Below are 19844 nucleotides of genomic sequence, written 5' to 3'. Positions count from 1 at the left end.
TAGCCAGAGTCTGGGCATTTACCTGGTTATAGCCATCCTTATTCTGATGGCAATTTTTTTATGAATGAGCAAGGAGATAGAAATGAATAGATTTTAAGGGCTGCGTCATGGATTTTTGAGACAGCGCTTTGTGACAGGATTCTTTTAAAACAGAATACAACAAAAACCTCCACTTCGAAAAATAATCTTTTAAGACCTGTCATTGGAAGGTGTCAGAAATTCCCTCTCAGAAGCGGGGATCGCCAGCAGGGTTTCTTGCCCTGTGTGCTTTCCCTGACGTTGATAGATACACGCTGCCTGTATGTCTGCTGCCATGCTTCTGCATGTTCTCTTTAGCTGGCAAGATAGCAGTCATATACCTTTTCGCTTCATAACCGTGAGGGGCCATCTATTGTCTCCTGTTAAAGAATATCAATCATGAGGGCAGCCACAGTCCAGTTGTTAACATTTTTGATGGTTTCTAAAGGTGGTTTTGGTGGGCAGAGGGTTGTTTGTGTTTTTTGTATGTGAACGACCTCATTTTAAATGGCCTGACTATTGCCATGTCCTTCAGAATTGAAGAATTATGCTGTTGTCCAAGTAGTGAAATGGCCTTTACGGTGGCAGCCTTTGAAGTAAAGCAGAAGATAACTGCTTCTAAAATGACTCGTGGTTTTCTTCTCCTGATAAATGCATTCACAGAGTTGAATTCACATTATGTGAAAAGCAAAATCTGCTTCCAAATAAGTTCTCCCTTCTGAGATGATTTATGCTGCCCACTTATTTCTCAGTAGGCTGCTGCACACAGAGCTTTTTGCCTCACCCTTTAACTATGTTAATTTTCCTTTGAGTGTTATACAATTTCTTTTTTAAACACCCACCTTTCTAAGCTAACTTGAATGAGCTATTGTGCCAGAACTATTGAAACAGATGACATCCAGTGCTCCCACGCTAGGAAGGAACTTGCAGTGAAGTTTCACATGTTCAGGGACCTTCATTGTCAAAGGCTTTGCCAGCAGGTTCTGCAGCCTTTGCGTTCCCATGCCAGGCAGCGCTGGAGGATCCGGAAAATGGGCAGACCCTTCCTTCCTCCTGCTGCTGCTGCTCTGCTGGCTGCCCTTCTTCATAGTTTGCACAGGAACCATCATGGTATACTGGTTGCATTTGGACTCGGTGGCAAGTTGTGGGTATGGTGATATGGTGACTCTGTGATGCTCTTTCTTCCTTTCAGCAATGGATAATTTACAAGAGAGAGCGCTCCACATCCGGAAAGTGCTTCTGAACCTGCCGAAGACCACTCTGATTGTAATGAGATACCTCTTTGCGTTCCTCAATCAGTGAGTATCCTTGAGAGCACCATGGCCCTGCTGTAGGACTTGGTATAAACACAATAAAGGGCAGAACCAGCCTTAACATTGCTGCGTGTGATTTGAGCAACAGTTCAAGGTGCAAATGCCACAGTACCTTGCTATTGCATCTGCCTTCCTGGGCTTTTCAGCCTTGCCAAAATTCATCCCAATGATACGAATGCAATCTCAAAGGAGTTCCAGAAATGAAAGTGAATAATGTGCTGGTAATCCAAGCAAAAAGTGATATGAGAGGGTCGGAAACTGGGTTCTGCACCTGCACTGTACTAAATAATGTGAGTGGTGGAGAGGGAGTGTATTTTTTTACAACAGTCCACTGCATCTGGCTGGTTCATCGGATAGATTGGCAGCAAGGAGTCAATAGTTTCCTCTAGTAATGTGGTCTTGACACCTGAAGTAGCATAAAGGAAAAATGTCCTAACCAGAAGGTTATATATTGTCAAAGCCCTTTGAATACCGTCTAGGTGAAAGAGAAATATAACTGTAAGGCAATATTTGGACCTAACAGAGACCTGAAGCTTACCGTCTGTTTTTGTAAAGCTCCAGTTCATCAGCTACTTTTGATGGACATCTTATTCCGTACATTAAACTGAGACAATGTTAGGGTTTGAGGCTTTTCTAAAAGATTTGTATTAAAATGGAGCAGGACACTTACTAAACCTATCCATATATTTAAGTGGTTATTTCTCTTTGGAAAGCAGGGGGTTTGTTTCACAGATGTCACTCCTGGAGTCACTGAAATGTGTGACTTTCCAGTCTCAGTAGCTTTTAATTATTCCAAGTAGTGATCTAGAAAACAGGGACTTTCAAGGGGAATTGTATTGGAACTTAGTTTTCTGTTCAATCTTTAATTGGTACCTAAAAGGCGTAAATTGTAGGTTTGGGACAAAATTTGGTCAGATAAAAATTGTGGTTTTTAAAAAAAGGCACCATATAGAAACTATAAGATTCAGATTTGCTGGGAAATCCTGAAGAAGAGTCCCGAAAAAGGCCCACTTGAGAAGCTCCTGGGCCTTGGAGAAAGGTTGTAACCCTCGGCACTCTTGATCATGTGCATTTAGGCAGAGAGGACCTGATACAACTCTGGTATTGAGTGCTGGGCTATGAACAATAATAATACAGAAGAATTAAAGATGAAGATTTAATTAATTAAAGAATAATGTCCTCCCCTTGTAAAGTCAGCACCCAGTACTTTTTGCATAGTCTCGAGCTTTCAAACTCCCTTTGGGGTTTCTATTTCATTTCTCTGTAAAGGCCATCAATATCTTATTTTCTGCATGGACCCAGAACATTCATGTCCCAGCTGATCAGGTTTAGACAGCAGAAGGCCCAAAGCAAAGCTTCCCAGCTCAGCTATGTGTTCACCAGCAGGTGATGCCGATGATAATGTTGTTTGCTGCTGTTAACCCTCCTCCCCACTTCTGTCTTCTGCAGTTTATCTCAGTTCAGTGAAGAGAACATGATGGATCCCTACAATTTAGCCATCTGCTTTGGGCCAACACTGATGTCTGTGCCTGAAGGTCATGATCAAGTCTCTTGCCAAGCTCATGTCAATGAATTGATCAAAACCATCATCATCCAACATGAGAACATCTTCCCAGGACCAAGGGAGCTGGAGGGTCCAGTGTATAGCAGAGGTGGAAACACCGAGGATTACTGGTATGACAGATACCACTGAGGAGAAAATGAATGGGTGGATATTTATTTACGGATTAGCATGCTACAGTCACGCGTTCTGCGTTGTCTAATTCTGGATTCGAGCGTCTGGCCCAGCCTTTCAAAAATCTGTTTTATGGAAGAGAACATGGCTCTGGTATCTCTGGAGAGTCATCAACTTAAAAGAAATAAGCTGGTAGAAAGTAGCTGTTCAGTTGTCAAACCTAGCTCACTTATCTTGAAGAGCAAGGTTGTGTAGGGATTTTCTTGGATGTTCTGGTATGGTAGCTGCCAAAATCAACCTTTTTTTTTTTTCTTCTTTTTTCTTTTTTTCTCCTGCTTTTGCCTTTTTTTTTCCTGCTTGTCTTGAGTGCCTTTGCTTCAGATGCAGGGGTCACTTGCAACTGAACCTAGAAAGCTGTGGCATGGTTTAATTTTCAGGGCAGCACTGATGGTGGGGGAGGGAAGAGGGAGGAATGCAAAATCACCATTTCCATCCAGCTTAAAGCTCGAGAGGCCCGGCCGTGTGTTCAGTCTGAAAGCCACATCTGGAAGCAATTCAGGCAGAGCGGCTCCTGTCATCTGGGGTGGAAGGTTGGGGAGTGGGGGAAGGAAAGGAGGTGTTTTCTTTCCTACTGGCCAAGCTGATCTCTCCCTCTGAAAATGAGGAATGTTAAATTGTGTCCTGCTTCTCCCCCTGCTCCTTCCCTCCTCCAGTGTCCCAGGAATGCAAATGATTATTTTCCTATACTAAAATAAATACATTTTTAAATGAAGTCACTCTGGTGACAGAGCTAGCCTTGTTTCCCTGACTTGTTTCAGCGTAGCTTTAGCTATCAGCTCACTCCGCGTACGTGCAGTGAGGAGAGGCTCCTCTATACTAACTGCTGTATGCAGGAGACTTGCCAGAGCCTCTTTTGGAAATTCTGTTAATTTTACCCTTCGCTCTGATGTTTTTAGCTGATGTTGTATGTGAAAGAATTGTAGAGAAAAAAAATTTAAGAATCTTTATGACCTTAAGGAAACACATTAACTTTGACAAGAGGTTTTGTCCCATAAGGTAAAGGGAATAAAAATGTGAAATGATCGGTACGCTCAGTACAGGTGATGCTTTACATGAGTGTGTAGGAGGCACAATGTCCTGGAAGGTAACATCAATTTTCTGACGGCATTTGGTTTTTCTTCATTGCTCTTCCTAACCACCCTGACCTGAGACCCTGTTAAGCAGAGAAGGGTAGAAGCAAGGAAGGGAGACTGCTTAAAGCCAGGAAGAAGCATCTGGTTCCCATTCAAGCCTTCTCATAGCCCCGGTGTTAAGATAGTTGTTAGTTATTGCCCATAGGGCTCCTTGCCACAAAGCGTGCAAGCAGCAGAGTGAATCCTTGTCGTTCAGCTGATTCATCAGGGAATGGAGCCTGCTATGTTTGTGATCTCCCGGTGCCACTTCACTGGGCTGAGTCGTCTTTGTGCCGGGGAACTCGCAGGCGGTGCTTTGGCGCGGAGGCTGCCCGGGCTTGACGCCACGGCTCGTGTGCTCTGCGCTTTCGCTGCGAGCAGCGCTCGCTTCGAGTCGGCAGCTGCCGAGGAGCTTTCAAACAGCTTGCCTCGGGCAGAGGAGGGTAGGGCAAGGTTCAGAGTTTATGACAAATTCAGGGCTGTGCTGCAGGCATCTTTGAGATACTGCCTTTGAGTCAAGCCTAGGACTGTGCTGCATCTGCCCGTCCATCTGAGACTGCACAAGGACAGCATGGGGAGAGTCCAGGAGTCCTGCATACCAGCAAGTGAGACCATCAGAATCGCAGGGAAGAAGATAGCTTATAGATGCTCAACGTGCATTGCATTCCTCTGGTGGTATATATTGCTTGCTCTTTCGGAGCTCTCGGGTGAAACCCAGCAGCCTAGCACTAACCACTGCGGCATCCCCGGGGCTCACGTGACAGAGACTGAGCCTGCAGCAAGGACAGGTTTTTTGGTGGAAAGTGCTGTTGGGAGGCATGGATAGGAGGAGGCACGTGGTCTTTGTGCAGTATTTGGATCTTTAGCGTTGGCTGTACGCGACATTACTTCACAGTCTGCATGAAACTTTAGCCCTCAATGCTGTGTTCCTCTTGGGACCTCCATTTGGCTTCAAATTCTTCTGTAAACTTTATTAACTAGCATAAAGGCTTTGCAAAGGATGGGAAAGGTTGATTCCTGAGGTACTGACTCAGAAGATGGTGGGGCAGCTTCGTGTCATGTGGATTAAGCATAATGAGATGCCAGAATTATCCAAACATTTTACCCCTTCTCCTTTTTCTTTTTTTTTGCTCCTTTAAAAGAGTATAGGAGGTAGGTTACCAAAGGGAGAGCACTTTACATCTGTGATCGCTTACTTTAACCATTGCAAGGCCAAAACAAGGGATGAAGTTATTACTGTCTTAAGAGAATTAAAAATCGCTTTTAATGAGTTACAGTGTAAGAGTGCAGCAAACGCGTTTTGTCTTCAGCAACAGCATCTGGTAAGATGAGGAGTGAGCGCTTTTTTTCTTCTAAGACGAGCAGGCAGGGCAGGCAGGCAGCGCTGCCAGCTGGCCGCAGGTCTGCGGAGCTGCAGGGAGAGGCAATGGATCCTCTTCCAGTTTCCTTTCTGCTCCTGTCCTGAGGGAACTGCTCGTGTAGCTTCTGACAAAAACATAACCTTTGGTTGCCACTTGTTGTCTATTGATCCTTTCAAAGCTTTTCTTCATGCAAAACATAAATGAGTACTCTTGGTGGTTTAGGTGCTCTGTAAATAAAAGATTCCAAGCAATTAATCTGGCTATGGGAGTCGCTCAGTTAAATGAATGGGACATTTAAGATTGTGATAAAAGGGAAGGAGGGAGATGACAAACTCGGACCTGGGAATATCAGTATGAATTGAGAAATAATTTCCTCCAGGAAGCGGCAGCTATCTCATCAGTCATCTAATGAGCTAATTAGAGCAATGGACAATACAGCTGAGGGAATAATTTTGGCATGGCAGAGAGAAGCTAGACCCAACATGCCGCTGCTGGCTGACTTCTGAACATCTCCAGAGGTCCAGGTTATAAGATCTGAAGTTGGACTTTCCTGATAGCATACAAGAAGGTTAATGAAGATGTTCGGTTTGCTTGATCAAGTAAGAACTTAGCTTGATTTTTAGACACACTGACTTCAGTATGTGCAAATGCATCTGCAAAGCGTCTGTCACAGTGGAACGCAGATATTGACATCCGATATGGATGTTCCTAGTTAAGTTATCTCTGCTTTTTGTAAATGAGGAAATTCAATTTCTACCAGTGTAAAGCATCTTCTCTCTTTCCTTCTGTTGTAGCGAAAGTCCTCACGGAGAGAGAGCCTCAACAGAAGACTCGGTTCAGGACGTTACAGCTGAACACCACACCAGTGATGATGGTATGCAAAGTCTATTAACTCCTTGGTTAACTGGTGCAACCTGCTGTGGGAGAGGCAGAGGAGATAGTGCCTTGCAATTTAAGTTCAAAGTTAGATCCAAGTGGAGTTTAGATCAGAATAGTCACTTGAAACATCACATGCAGCATTTGATGCCAAGAAGTAAAAACGTCTGGGATCAACAGGAATCTTTAGAAGTTACCTGACTATTTTTAAAGTATCCCTTTTTCAAGGGTATCTTATCTTAGCAGCAGGCCTGGGCACACTCCACACTTGCATGACTGTTTGAGCTCAGCTGTACCTTAGAAAGATCTTAGAGTTGGAAGTCATGGAGAAAGCGTAGAGCCAAAGGCTGGATATGTGTCAGCGTGCGCTCCCGCTTCCCTCTGCGTGTGCCAGGCATTTCCCCTTTTGGTAGCTTTGGCAAGGGAATTGTCGAGTGCCTTAAGCCTCAGTGCTTCTGCTTTAAGGAAGCAAGCAAAATAAAATAAAAAACTGTTTGTCTTCCACTGGGAGCCAGGTTTTAGGCTAGGGGGTCCTGGTGGCCTCTCTAGTTTTTTGGGTCGTCTTTGGCAAACTCTGTTACCCTTCTTGTCTGATGAGTGAAAAAAGGGGTGCCAGCGCTGAGAATTTCATGCTATTTCCTAAGGAAAAGGTGACACCACCGCGGTCTTGGAGTGTCTGTTGTTGATACTTCCAAAGCCTCTTTCTGCGATGGGGAACAGCTGCACGTGAGCTCCATCCAGAGCAGAGGAAAAGATTGTGTTACTGATGTGAAACAGTGATCCCCAGAATACTGACCAGCATGTAAAGCAGACTGACCAGAACAGGACAGAATATGGTTTTATCCTTAGGTTTTGGCCCCTTGCAATTGTCTAAAGAAAGTTCTGTGATGGTTTTACTTGTGATGGCCTCAGCTGTAGAGGTGGGAAGAAGGTAGCATTCCCTTAAAATTAGGTGGCATCCTTTTTGAGCTGGTCTTTAGGAATTTGCTCAATAGCCCTGCCACGTGCTCCTGTGCTGCTTTTTGCTCTCTTTCCTCCAGCAGTTGCCTAACAAACCTTTCCCAGGGCATTGCTGTGCTCCTGCTGGCTTCATAGTGTTCACACACCAATAACAAACGAAATGATGCTGAGCACTGCTAGAAACACTGGAAAATCGGTTCTCCCTCAGCAAGGTCAAGCACTGTCACAGCGACTCCTCACCAAGGTTGTTGGGAGGAAACACAAAGCCTATGGGAATGAACCATGAGTTCGCTGTCTGTCTTGAACAGCGTGTTCTTTCTGAAAAGTGTTAGCTTCTTAAAAATGCATGAAAACATGTCCTTTTTGAGTTTGTACCTAAAGAAAGAGCAATTTCATTGCTGTGATGAAGGAAAGGGTAACTCTTCCAGCATCTGTAAAGCCGGGGACTAAAGCCTGCAGGCTGAAACACCATGGGGTGTACTTGCATTGTTTCTGCACGGGATTTTTAGATTGCTCATGTAGCTGTGAGGGCACAAAGATGGGAAAATGAGCAGTTAGAGATTAGAGAAGGACACTGTTTTACGGCCTCTGGAACTAGATCGCGTGGGGCCCCTGAGCAAGGTAAAATTTGGAGACGTTTTGGATGGAGTTCTGCAACCTACACGGAATATTCCATAGGAAGCATTTGGGAGGGAGCGTTTGGCACCAAAGCAGAGGAGAGAGCTGGGCCTCTATCTTTTTCAGGGAGCAGCAAGGTCTGGTTAACTAAGGAGTCTCACGTCCTTCTAATTGAGCTGTGCAGCGTCACACCTCGGGCGTACTTGTCAGAAGTGCAGTGTACAACTCCGCGACTCAGCGGGACGGATGTTCTTAGGTTTTTCTCACTCCTTCAGTCTTTAGATGCGACCAGGCACTTGCTCCTTTAGCTCTTTCGTGAGGCTGGCACTAGTCCTCTCGAAGTAAAGCTGTCATCCCAGACGCCTTCGTTGAAGGAAGGAATCTGTTTTGGGGTGGGGGGAGAGGTCGTGTTTCGCAGAGCATCCCTGCTGTTCACCGTCAGCCTCGCTGTACGAGTGAGTGGACACTCCGGTTTGAGACAGGCATAAGAGGTCAGAAATGCTGAAAGACAAGCAGGTTGTATATTCATTAAATTATGTGTATGAGTGGAAAGATTTTAAGCTGCTGCTTTCCTGCACAGGCTGTCAGACTGGCAGGGGTAATTGTTTGGCTTAGCCTTATTGCTCTTTATTCGCACAGCTTTCTTCTCTGAGCATAAGCGTAGTAGGAAAAAGCTACTGGAAATTAGAGTCTAAAATCACTTCTCTGGATGAAAGCCAGAGTCCTAAAAAGCAAATTGGAAACATAAGAAACCTGAGTGCTGCACTCATCTGGAACAATAAACACTTCTTAATGAAACAGATGGAATTTACAAAACCACACTCCCATCCCCTTCATAAATGGAGGGGGACACCAAAAAACAGCATTATCGGTTTTTTTAGTGTTATGAAGAAGCTGGCTCTAGAGGCAAAACAAGCAAGAGGAAAGAAGGAGCCAAAACCAGATAACCATGTGCTTTGGGGAGTCTGGAGCAAGGCGGCTATCGCAAGCTGCAAACATGGGCCAGGCTTTTCTCACCCTTGCAGATCTCTTTGCAAGTTGCTGAGGGCTGATAACGGGATTCGTGTGAGGCTGACCACAGGCTTACCTGAAATGTGTGATTTGACAGAATTCTGAGCTGTCTGCTTTAGTAATGGAGAAATTAATTGTTGGGGGGTCAATCTAGCAGATCCTGTTGCTGTGATTGTCCTCAGCGCTCGGTCACTTCGTGCTTTGTACCTACAGATGCTGATGGGGTTCTTTGGTGGGGGATGCTTCTGCTCTGCTCTCTCAGACCGGCTGATGAGACAGTGCTACTGCAGCATCAGCCTGCTCAGATGGATTTACACTATATATTTTCTCCCTTGCCTGCCTATGGGCAGCCTTGGAGACCTAATTCTTGAGCATACGCTCTCCCAAGGAATAACTGTAAAAGCTGTGGCTCATGTTTGGCCTTCCAGTCCTTTTTGGCTGGCTCTTGCACTGTAGAAGCTTCCCGTGATGCAGAGGAGATCTCTGTATGAAATGGCCTATCTTTCCTTGTCCAGGAAGAGGAAGCACAAATCTCTTTCTTCAGGAAAGAACTCAATTTCCATGGACCACTTGGCTGTGTTAAAGCTCCTTTAAAGTAATTAGAGGCTGAAGTCCACTGGGGCTGTGTGGTTGAGCTCATCTCTGTTCCCCTGATTCCTGCCTAGAATTGGGAACTGGCTTAATATATATTTAGACTCAGCCAATGGCAGGTTTTTCTAAGTCTTAGAAATAATCCACGTGAATTTCATATTGATTTTCCTGAGTGTCTAAATGCCCATATTGTCCCTCTGTATAATATCAGAGTCCTACAGGGACCCGGATTAGTGGCTGGTTGCAGACACAGCACGGCTGTAGTTCTTCTGTGAGCTTTTCAAGTCGGAGCAGTCAGATTTGGAGCACGTTGTGCAGCTCCAAGCGCGGTGCCGCTGCGCTCGGCGTGGACGGCGCAGCCCAGCTGTACGGAGCCCGGGGGAGCCGCTTGCTCTCCTGATCGCTGCACAAACCGCAGCGGTGGAGGCACTGGATGTTTTCCTTAGCTTCCATGACAGTTCGATGAATAGCACGGCCTCCCACGGTGCCAGAATCCGGTCTCCTGGGTCAGGTGAACCTCACAGGCAGCAGAAATTTCCCTCTGAATAGATGCTTTATTTCTGAAGCAGCTTGGAATCAGAGGATGTTTCCCTCCCTAAATGCTAATAACAACTCCTGCTTGCCTGCCCAGGAGGTTTAGTTTAGCTGCCTTTTACAAAGCGTACCATACGCAGATTTTTGTCTGGAACATACCTGATTGCTACCCAGCTTTGAAACTTTTTTTATTTTAATGAGATACTCATTTTGCCATTGTCGCTTCCATCTTTGTACACTTGAATTGCTGTAAGCAGGTTTATGACTTGGAAAACGTGAATGTGTCCACCGCGTAGAGATTAGGTAAATGGTGAAATTGCAACGTCCTCATATTATAGGGGTTCCCCTCTGAATCGTACTGCTTCAACCCTCTGCTGCCTTAAGAAGCAACACTTTATCCTCTTCCATGCTTTCATCATAACCTGTTTTATGGTAGGTTTAAACTGTTGAATACTTTCCTGAGGCCAAGTGTTTAGTGAATTATTGTTTATTCCCTTCTATCTCCTAGAGTGTGAGCCCATAGAAGCAATAGCGAAGTTCGACTACATTGGCAGGACTGCACGAGAGCTGTCCTTTAAAAAAGGAGCTTCTCTCTTACTCTATCAGCGGGCCTCAGATGACTGGTGGGAGGGACGCCACAATGGAATTGACGGCCTTATTCCTCATCAGTATATCGTCGTTCAAGACACGTATGTTACACTTTAAGCCCATCTGCAAGATGGGCTTGCTTAAAACTCAGGTGTGGAATGGAGTGTTTGTGTCAAGGTGTTGACACCAGGTGGGGAGAGTTCATCCTTCGACCTTCCCTGCAAGAAGGGAGTCCTCTTGAAACAAGCAGAGGCGTTAGGTGTCCACATATGTGGAGGCACGATATAAAAATTGTTCTGGTGCTGCCAGCCTGCTACAGATGCAGAGCTGGGATCTCCAGGTTGCTCACGGAAATCAGGCTCTCTCATTTGAAAGATACGTAATGATTCTTAAGAGAAAGATGCTAGCACAGTGCTGTTGTCCTGTACGTATGCTTACATACACGGTGCTGTATTTGAAATTCAGTGCTGTTGGTCCTGTTTTGGTTGTGATTTCCTTCCCTCCTCCTTCCTAGTGAGGATGGTATCTCTGAAAGATCCAGTCCGAAGTCTGAAATAGAAATAAATTCTGAGCCACCGGAAGAAAAAGTGACTGCTAGAGCTGGTGCCAGTTGCCCAAGTGGGGGTCACGTCGCAGATATTTACCTTGCAAACATCAACAAGTAAGAACAGCCTTGCATTATTTTACTTAACTGTAAAGATCTTGGTGATGAGTCCAGTAACATATTTCCTTCCCTGGAAAAGGTTAACTAATGAGCTCTGCTGCCATTATTCTCTGCTTCCCCCTCTTCTAACTTGCTCACATGTTGCTGTCCCCTCTGTCTGTGTCACCAGTGTGGCCAGTGCTCATTTAAAATCCCACTGGCTTCTCTTCCCTGTCCCCAAGGTGCCATCTGTTCCCGTTATCCCAAATATGTCCTATTTTATAAGCTAAGCACACAGACAAAGGGAGGGGAGTAGCAGAGTGAGTTCTTGTAATCGTGTGTTCCCGTTCCTTGTTATGTTCTGTGATTTGTTATGTCTTATTTACATTTAGCATGTTTTGTTTTATGGGGTGGGGGACAATTTCTTCAGAAACTAGTGTCACATTTTGTGCTAAATGACATACCTTAAGCCCCGCCATCTGGCATTGCCCGTAACATTCTTTCATTTCTCCAGCACTTCTCACCTTGGGTTACTAACCATATGCTTGCAGTGAAACAACACACCTCCCTGTTGCTCTAACTTTACCTCCTCAACCAGAAATTGCTACTTCAGCCAACACTCAACATAATAAAAAACCTAGGAAATTAAGCTAGTAACAGACTAAATTTCTTGATCTGTTATTTAATTATTCTAGAGCAGACTTCTCCCCCATATCCTTCTGATTATTTCCTTAGTATTAAAAAAACCACGTCTCTCTCTATTGTGCAGTGAAGGTATTAATATGATAATTACAGTTTTATGGGAGCGGATATTTTTAACCTTCAGTTAATTTAACAGAATGTAGTCTATAAAGGCATTAACAGAAATGCATCCTCTTTCAAGGTTTGGACCTGCTAATGTCCTACACAGAGCCTGGTCCTTAGTTTATGGGAGTTGGCAGAGCTCCGTTGGTATCAGTGAAGCTATGTTAATCTGCATCAGCTTGGGATCTGGGCTTTCTTTTATGATATTTATTGTATGAACCAATGAAGTATGCCATTCTGCCAGTTACGGAAAGATTTGTGTAACGAACAGAGCTATGTTGGAGCTTCACCATCTGCTGGCTTTGGTAGTGTTGTATGTAGTGTTTTTAAGAAGCCTGAGTAATGTCCACTCCAGTTTTTTTCCCTTTAGTAGGGAAACTGATATTTAGCAATAGTAGCATAAGACTCATTTTGTTGTTTTTTCTTTAGGAATGAATCTTCTGACCTATGTGTGAACAGACTTGGGCAAAATTAAATCAGATGGTTTCGCAATGACAGTTGTGCCACCCACTGAATTATTATTTGGATGCCAAAATCCTACTGGAGTTAACACTTTCTTGCAGTTATTCATGGGGCTGGTGCTATATATAAATGGATCCTTCCCTGTATAATGGATGCCAAGCTTCAGACCTATGGCATAAAGTATTCTGCTGCATTGGCCTTCATATGATTTGAATGGAATCGTGCTGTCAGACCGCATGGTGCTGGGGTAGAAACTAAATTGTTTGGACCAGCTCATCCATTTGACATCATCTTTTGTTATATCTGTAGCCTTACATAGATAATGCCTCATGGTCCTGCTAAAGCAATGAAAAAGAAACATCTGTTACCACCAGCAAATATTGGAAACGATCATTAACCCCAAACTAAGGGGTTCTTTGCTTGCCAATCTCTGAAAATAATCACTTGATGCCTTGGGCCAGGAGCTTAGTAGACTTATACTGTGTCCTCCAGTCAAAAATTGTAGCTCTGCTCTTCTAATGTAATAAAAACACATCATCAAAACCTGTTGATGGCACAGAGGGTTTTTTTTGTTCAATATAAATTCTTTTCTTCTTGACCAAGTTAATTACATTCCATCCAAGTTTTCTGGTTTTGCTATGAATGTGCACAGCTGCCAGAAACTTAGTCCTGTTGTTAGAAGTGTTAAACTGGAATGATTGATAATTTTACTGTTTCACAATGACTCCTAAAATCCTGGGTGTATTTGTAATCTGGGTATCTTTATGTCTCTTCCCGTTGTCCTCTGTGTTGTTTTGGGGGGATATCTTCAAATTACAGCCCGTTATGTGTACCTGCTTGTATTGACTTGTTTTGCTTTTGTGACTGAAGGCAAAGAAAGAAACCAGAGTCAGGCAGCATCAGAAGAGCCTTCCGTCAAAGTGACAGCCATGGACTAGGTAGTTCAATGGCAGAACCAGCCTCCCCAGGAGCCATAGCCGGTTCCAGACCCTCATCTCAGCCCATTATGAGCCAAAGTCTTCCCAAGGAGGTTCCAGATAAATGCTCCATCAGTGGCCATGGCAGCCTCAATTCTATCAGCCGACACTCGTCTCTGAAGAACAGGATAGACAGCCCGCAGATCCGGAAAACTGTGACAGCAGGGAGGTCCAAGAGCTTCAACAACCATCGGCCCATGGACCCTGAAGTTATTGCACAGGTAAATAGGAGTGCCTTGCCTTAAAGATTTGTTTTGGAAACTTAAAGGGTGTTGGATACAATGAGATGTTTTAATGCGAAGCCTGATTTAATCTCGTATCCCTTCCCTTCTCGCAATGCAATGTTAACTTACTCCACAGCTTGAGTCTAGTCTCTCAACCTCGCCTTGTGCAAGTCACTGAGGCTGCTTTCATGAGTGAAGATAAACAGTCAGGTCCTTCCTCCATAAAAACTTGGCCCCGTTCATTATTCAGAATTTAGTTTCAACAATAAAAACGTCCGTTTCAGAAAGTTACACAGATTCCAAAGTTGTCAGCAAAAAATTAAACAATCATAACTTCAAGACATGAGAAAAGTAAAGTATTTAGTGTCAATTTAACATTCTCCTGTCAGTTGTGCAAACTTGCCTGTGGTTAGGCGTTGGAAGCATATGGAGTAGTACAGTCAAAATAAAAGCAGGCTGCTGAGTTGTACAGTGCTCACAGTGGCATCTTTATATGCTTACAGGGTTCAGTGTGTGATTAGAAACCAACTTTGAATGTAATACTGCTAGTTTTCGTTCGTTAGTTATTTAGACAAGTGCCTTGAAATGAGGGCAGGCTACCGATGCCTATGCAGCTGTGTTTTAACTTTGCAACGAGCTCGGCTTTTGGGACTGACTCCACACGCTGACCAGACAACAAGGAAACCGTCTTCTCAAATTCCTTCTGTGCAGCTTAAAGGGAAAGGTGTTCTTAGTATTTTTCTTCATCTTTGCTAATTTTGACACAGACTGGTCTATTACAGATTCTTCGTCTCTGTGCGTATTCTCTGCGTCTCTATACGCAGAGATCCGTCCCGTCCCCGCGGCTGGGACTGTAAGCTGCCACAGCAGTGAGCGTCGTTAACAAAAACGCGAGTGGTGTCTTCGCATCCGTGCATCTGTGGTTTCACAAGTAGAACAGAAAACAATTGAAAGTCAGATTTGAACAAGTGGCAGCTGCTAACGGGGTGAATGATGTAAATGTTACAGATTTCCCTCTTCCATGAAGGATCTTCCCTTTCTCCCACTCCAAGCTGTTAGATGTGTCTGCACATGTATGTTGCCTATACCAACTGTTTTCAGTATGCGATGGATCTATCTAAAGCCGAGGAATGCTTGGGTCTCGGATTACAAAGCCAGCCCTGGGAGACCTGACTTCTCTGCCTGGTTCAGGAGTTTGTAGGTTTCTAAAGAGCTGGGGGAAGATCTGTGAAAGTCAAACATCATTTTTATTGACAAAACAGCAATGTCAAGTAGTAAATAAGGTCCAAATAAAAATCTGATACATACTCTGATGGAAAGTTGTATTTTGCCATTATGAAATATCTTTAGCCCACTTATTCCAGTGGAATTATAATATACGGTTTTTGTTGTCTTCATAGTTCATTGTCCTTCCAAGGCTTTGGTTGACATAAATCAGTTTCTTTGTTTTTTCAATTAAGCTCTAACTGAAGTTGTTCTGTCTCCTCTTCCTGCCAGAACGTTAACTCCATTGTTTTCACTGGAGAAGAGTCTGGGGAAAAAAAGAAAAGGGGGGGGGGGGCTGTGTTAAATTAGTGTTTCTCTTTCCTGTAGTATCTGTTCAAACACCATCTAATAATCATCATGCATTTTACATATTTTCCCCTAACTTCATAAGTAAAATCTGCCTGGCCTCAAGATAGACTCGGAGGTGTCGGGTTACTGTCTCTGGTTTCTTCCACCATTCCTTGACTGATTTACCTTCCCCACCCCCTGAAAAACCTCTAAGGAAGCTAAAAAGCTGTAGCCAAACTGTGAGTCACAGAAAGGCTGAGCTCTTCTGCTCTCCAGTGAATTCTGCGCACCAGTGGGCTCCGCAGCGCGGGCTGTAGCAAACGCGTAGGTCCTGCTACAGCCGAGAACAAAAAAAGCCACGTTTTTGTCTCAAAGTTCTGTTTATATTTATTTGTTCATAACTGTAATATTTTATAAGAGGAAGGAGAAGTGCCAACTTGAATTTCTGTATATGTTTCTGATATCTCTGTGTTTTCCAAAACATTAAAATTTTGAGTCCCGTGTGATACCTTTCTGGGAAGGGAAGACAACTTGGAGAGCAGGAAAACCAATGAGGCAGCAAGAGCACACAAAGATTTCAGCATTCGGTGTGTGGCCCACCAGCCAGTGTCAAAATCATCAATCCTTTCTTCAAGAATTTACTCTCCTGAATCTCACGTGCCAAATAAAGTAGAAGAATGGATCCTAATACTTTGAATGACATGCTTTTCTGTTCATTGCTGCATTTTGGGATTGTACTCGTCTTTGAAGTCCAAGCAGCGTCAGGACCAGTAAAGGACCAGATTAGCACCAAGAAAGTGCTAGCAATTATGTTGCTTCCTGTTGATGGAAAATATTACTGCTTCTTGGCTTCAGTATGTAATGCTGTGTAGTTTGGCGTGGGTTTCACTTTGACACCTAAAGGTCCTTGACCCGCCAGTTGATTTGAGTGTTGGTGTTTACAGGCTGAAAACAAATACGTCGTTCTCAAAGACTGACTTTTATCTCTATTTATGTGTCTGGGTTCTGTTATTCACTCGGTTTCTCTTTTGTGTTTGCAGGATATTGAAGCTACTATGAACTCTGCTCTGAACGAGCTGCGGGAGCTGGAAAGGCAAAGCAGCGTAAAGCACACGCCAGATGTTGTCCTCGACACCCTGGAGCCTTTGAAGACGTCTCCAGTGGTGGCCCCCACCTCTGAACCTTCCAGCCCTCTGCACACTCAGATCCTCAAGGACACTGAACCAGCTTTCCAGCGCAGCGCTAGCACAGCCGGCGACATACCGTGCACCTTCAGGCCAGTGAAGTCGGTCAAAATGGCCACCCAGGTGAAACCTCCGGCAACTCGGCCGAAGCCTACAGTTTTCCCCAAAACGAACGCCACGAGCCCCGGCGTTGCCTCCTCTGCATCTCAGCAGCCTACTGACAAGTCCTGTACTGTCTGATAAACTTGATGCTGCTCTGTGGATATAACTGTATTGTTTCAGATGAAGAGACGCTGTTAAAGACATTAAAATTCCTATTTAACTAATTTTTTTGAACTTTTGCTGAAGGTTAGTTGTGAACTGCTCCTTACTGCTGGGAGCGCTTCCTGGGAGTAAACTAAGTGCTAACAACCTCGTCCCATGTACCCGCATCAGTGATGTTCGTAAGGCAAAACAGTTCATGCCACGCTTAGGAAATCCAGTATCGGGTCACTGTGAAGCTGAGGAGGAAAACACGTAAAAAGCGATGAGTTGGATCTTGGTTTCTAGTTGATGCCTTGTTCAAGTGTTTGGCCACTGAAAGAAATGTTTGGTGGCATCATGTTTTGAATACTGGTGTAGTGACTTATATATTCTGTGTTTCATTTATCACAGGGAAACAATAGGATAGATTTTAGTCTATTGCATGTTTTGGTGCCACTGTTTACGTGGAGCTTGGACATGCCTGTTTCTTGTGCATTATTACTATTATTATTATGTCGCCCGCTGGTGCCGCGGTGGTTAAGGGTCTGTCTCGACTTCCATCACATCCTCTGGTTTTGTTTGTTTGCTCCCTCATTCCTCTCCCCAGGGCCAAAGCTCTTGGCCATCCAGCCTCATCCTTTAGTCGACACTTGTCATGAAAAATAGTTTACTCTGGAACACTCTTAGATTTTGTGGAGTTATACGTAATATGTGTCTGTGCAAATATAAACAAACATGTTCCTGAGGTTTAGGAACATAAGAAAGAGCCCAGTTGTTGCTTACGGACAATCTAGCTGTTTTCCCCCTTTGCTCTCCCATATTGAAAAACAGCTTTATTGTTTTTCAGTGTAATTTTCAGCCCATAGGCTATGATGTGGTGTGTGGTCTCGAGAGACTGAATGTAAAAACAAGTTAACTTTTGAAAACTAAGCGTACTCTGATGGGAGTTCATTTACTAACGCACACGTTCTTGTTTTGATCATATATCAAGATGGATCCTTACCAAAATCCCAGTTACAAGCACTGTAAAAACTTCAATCAGAAGTTCTCAAGCTTTGTATCTTCTCCCTCTTTCTGGTTGCAAATGCTTCGGTCGGTGGCTGTGACCGCTGTGAACTGCTTTAGGGATCTCCGCTCTTATAGAGCGGTGTAGGAAACGCTGCTGGGGACGGTGACGTGACAGCATGCAGCTTCTGGAGTGGCTTCCCTACGTGTTCGTTGGTAGACTGGCATGCCTCCATAGGACTCCGCAGACATGTGAATGAATTCTTAGTATTTGTATTTATATGGTAGGCAGCAAATGCTTCAGCCACTAGCAGGCTGCATGAACTCTTTTGTACTCTACTGAGAATTTTTCACGATGCTAGCATTTATTTAATTTAAAAAAAAAAAGGCATGTACCACTCACAACGGTAAAGAAGATCTTGCGGTCCTGCAAGAGAGGAGAGACTGGCTGACCCTCAGTTCACCTTGTTCCCAAACTTTTCTGGGATTTAAAAAAAGCTGCACATCTTATGTTTTCATCAAATAAATTCAGGCAAGGACAAGATACGAAAAATCTTTTTCCTCTCCCGTTTAGCTGAGTTTCTTTTAAATTTGTGGGTTTCTCACACTTAGCTTCCTTGTGACTGCAATGTCGTTTTAATTGGCACTTAGTAATTAAAAAAGAAGAAACAAAACTTCCATTTCTAAGAACGGTTTCTTCAATGTACTTTTCTGATTCATTTAGGATGTTACTCAGAGAAATGCACAGGGTTTTACTGTGTCCCTGTCCATCCCCATGCGCACACCCCCATCTCTACAGATGTAATATATCCATGTTAATGATGGGTTTTGAAAAGACCAACTTCCTCTGTGCCCTAAATTAAGAACGTATGAAAATTGGGGAACACCGGCAAGATTTCAGTGAGAACACGCCTATTACTCGTTTTTCCTTAGCTGATCTGTAGCAGCAGTTCCCCTTGGGAAGCACCGCAGTACGTGTGTGACTGTCACTGGACCTTACCCTGTTCCTCTCGCAGGGGAAGATCCCCAACAGTGCGACCAGCGACCTTTGCTCTCAGGTTCTGATGGACTTCTACCACCAAGGAATCACTTGTTCTTTTGGGGAAAAGTAGAATTAAACTTGTAATTTTTTGCTCAGGCAGAACTTTCTGGCATTTACTTTAAGTAGGGAGTTTTTGGGTTTGTTTTCTTTCTGGTCATGAATGACCAAAGTTAATCTGTGTCAAGAGCAGGATCTCTGTAAATTTACTTCGACTCATTTGTAATGCCTTATTTTCTTCATATTTTTATGCCTAGCATTCATGTTTCTAAGAATAAGTGTCCAGCCACGCACAGCACATTTGGAGGAGATGCTCTTTTCTGTCTTCGAGGTCTGAAGTATGAATGGAAATTAAGAGATAAAAAAGACTTCAGGTTACTGTAACAGCAACTGTCTGTATGTGAATTACTGTGCTTATCTCTAGCATCCACAGCTCTGGGACAATCCTACTGTCAAGGGGAATGTGCTTAGCAGGATAACTTGTATATTGAGCAACTCAACTGGAATTTTGGTGTGCACTGTGATTGACACTTACACTTACAGCAAGCAATATGGCAGGCTGAAGATCGTCCTTCCTCTTCCACGTGCTCTGGGTCTGGCCAGCCAGCAGAAAATTCACACACGCACACACATACGGGAGAATAAAAAAAAAAAAAAGGAAACTTTTAGCTTGTCTGCTTCACTCCGTGAACATACAAGGCTGAGAGAACATTTGCCACAAGTGTTTTATGACCAGTCGTTGCAGGAGAGGTGGGACGGAGAAACTGGAAATGTCGGCACCGCTCCCTGCAAAACCGGTGGGCGTCTTGTAGGAGAGACCAATGTAGAGTGGACAAGGACGACACAGTGGTTTGCTTGGGGAGGTATCAATGTTACTTCATATCTTCATATTCAGAAGAAATATTAGCTCTTCCATGGAAATTCTCTTTCATGACTTTTATGTAATGTTTGTGTCAAATATAAAGACAAGAAGTGTTTGATAACTGGAATAA

General features: G+C 44.0%; 1 protein-coding gene across 5 annotated transcripts in view; it reads left to right on the top strand.

Moving 5' to 3' along the window:
• Positions 1 to 19514, top strand: part of SRGAP2 (SLIT-ROBO Rho GTPase activating protein 2) — a 112133-nt gene extending 92619 nt beyond the window's left edge. For 4 of the 5 annotated variants that reach the window (XM_075522028.1, XM_075522025.1, XM_075522026.1 and 1 more), the window contains exons 17-23: positions 1211 to 1316; positions 2781 to 3005; positions 6334 to 6413; positions 10638 to 10818; positions 11232 to 11378; positions 13497 to 13824; positions 16422 to 19514. In XM_075522028.1, the coding sequence (XP_075378143.1) occupies positions 1211 to 1316; positions 2781 to 3005; positions 6334 to 6413; positions 10638 to 10818; positions 11232 to 11378; positions 13497 to 13824; positions 16422 to 16805 (1451 nt within the window). In that variant the 3' untranslated portion in view covers positions 16806 to 19514. The other variant, XM_075522029.1, reaches the window with a different exon arrangement.
• Positions 19515 to 19844: the final 330 nt, after the last annotated feature.

This window comes from Mycteria americana, chromosome 20 (assembly GCF_035582795.1).
Source record: "Mycteria americana isolate JAX WOST 10 ecotype Jacksonville Zoo and Gardens chromosome 20, USCA_MyAme_1.0, whole genome shotgun sequence".
Lineage (NCBI taxonomy): Eukaryota > Metazoa > Chordata > Aves > Ciconiiformes > Ciconiidae > Mycteria > Mycteria americana.
The sequence above is the reverse complement of the archived record's forward strand: the minus strand, read 5'-3'. Positions and strand labels throughout refer to the sequence as shown.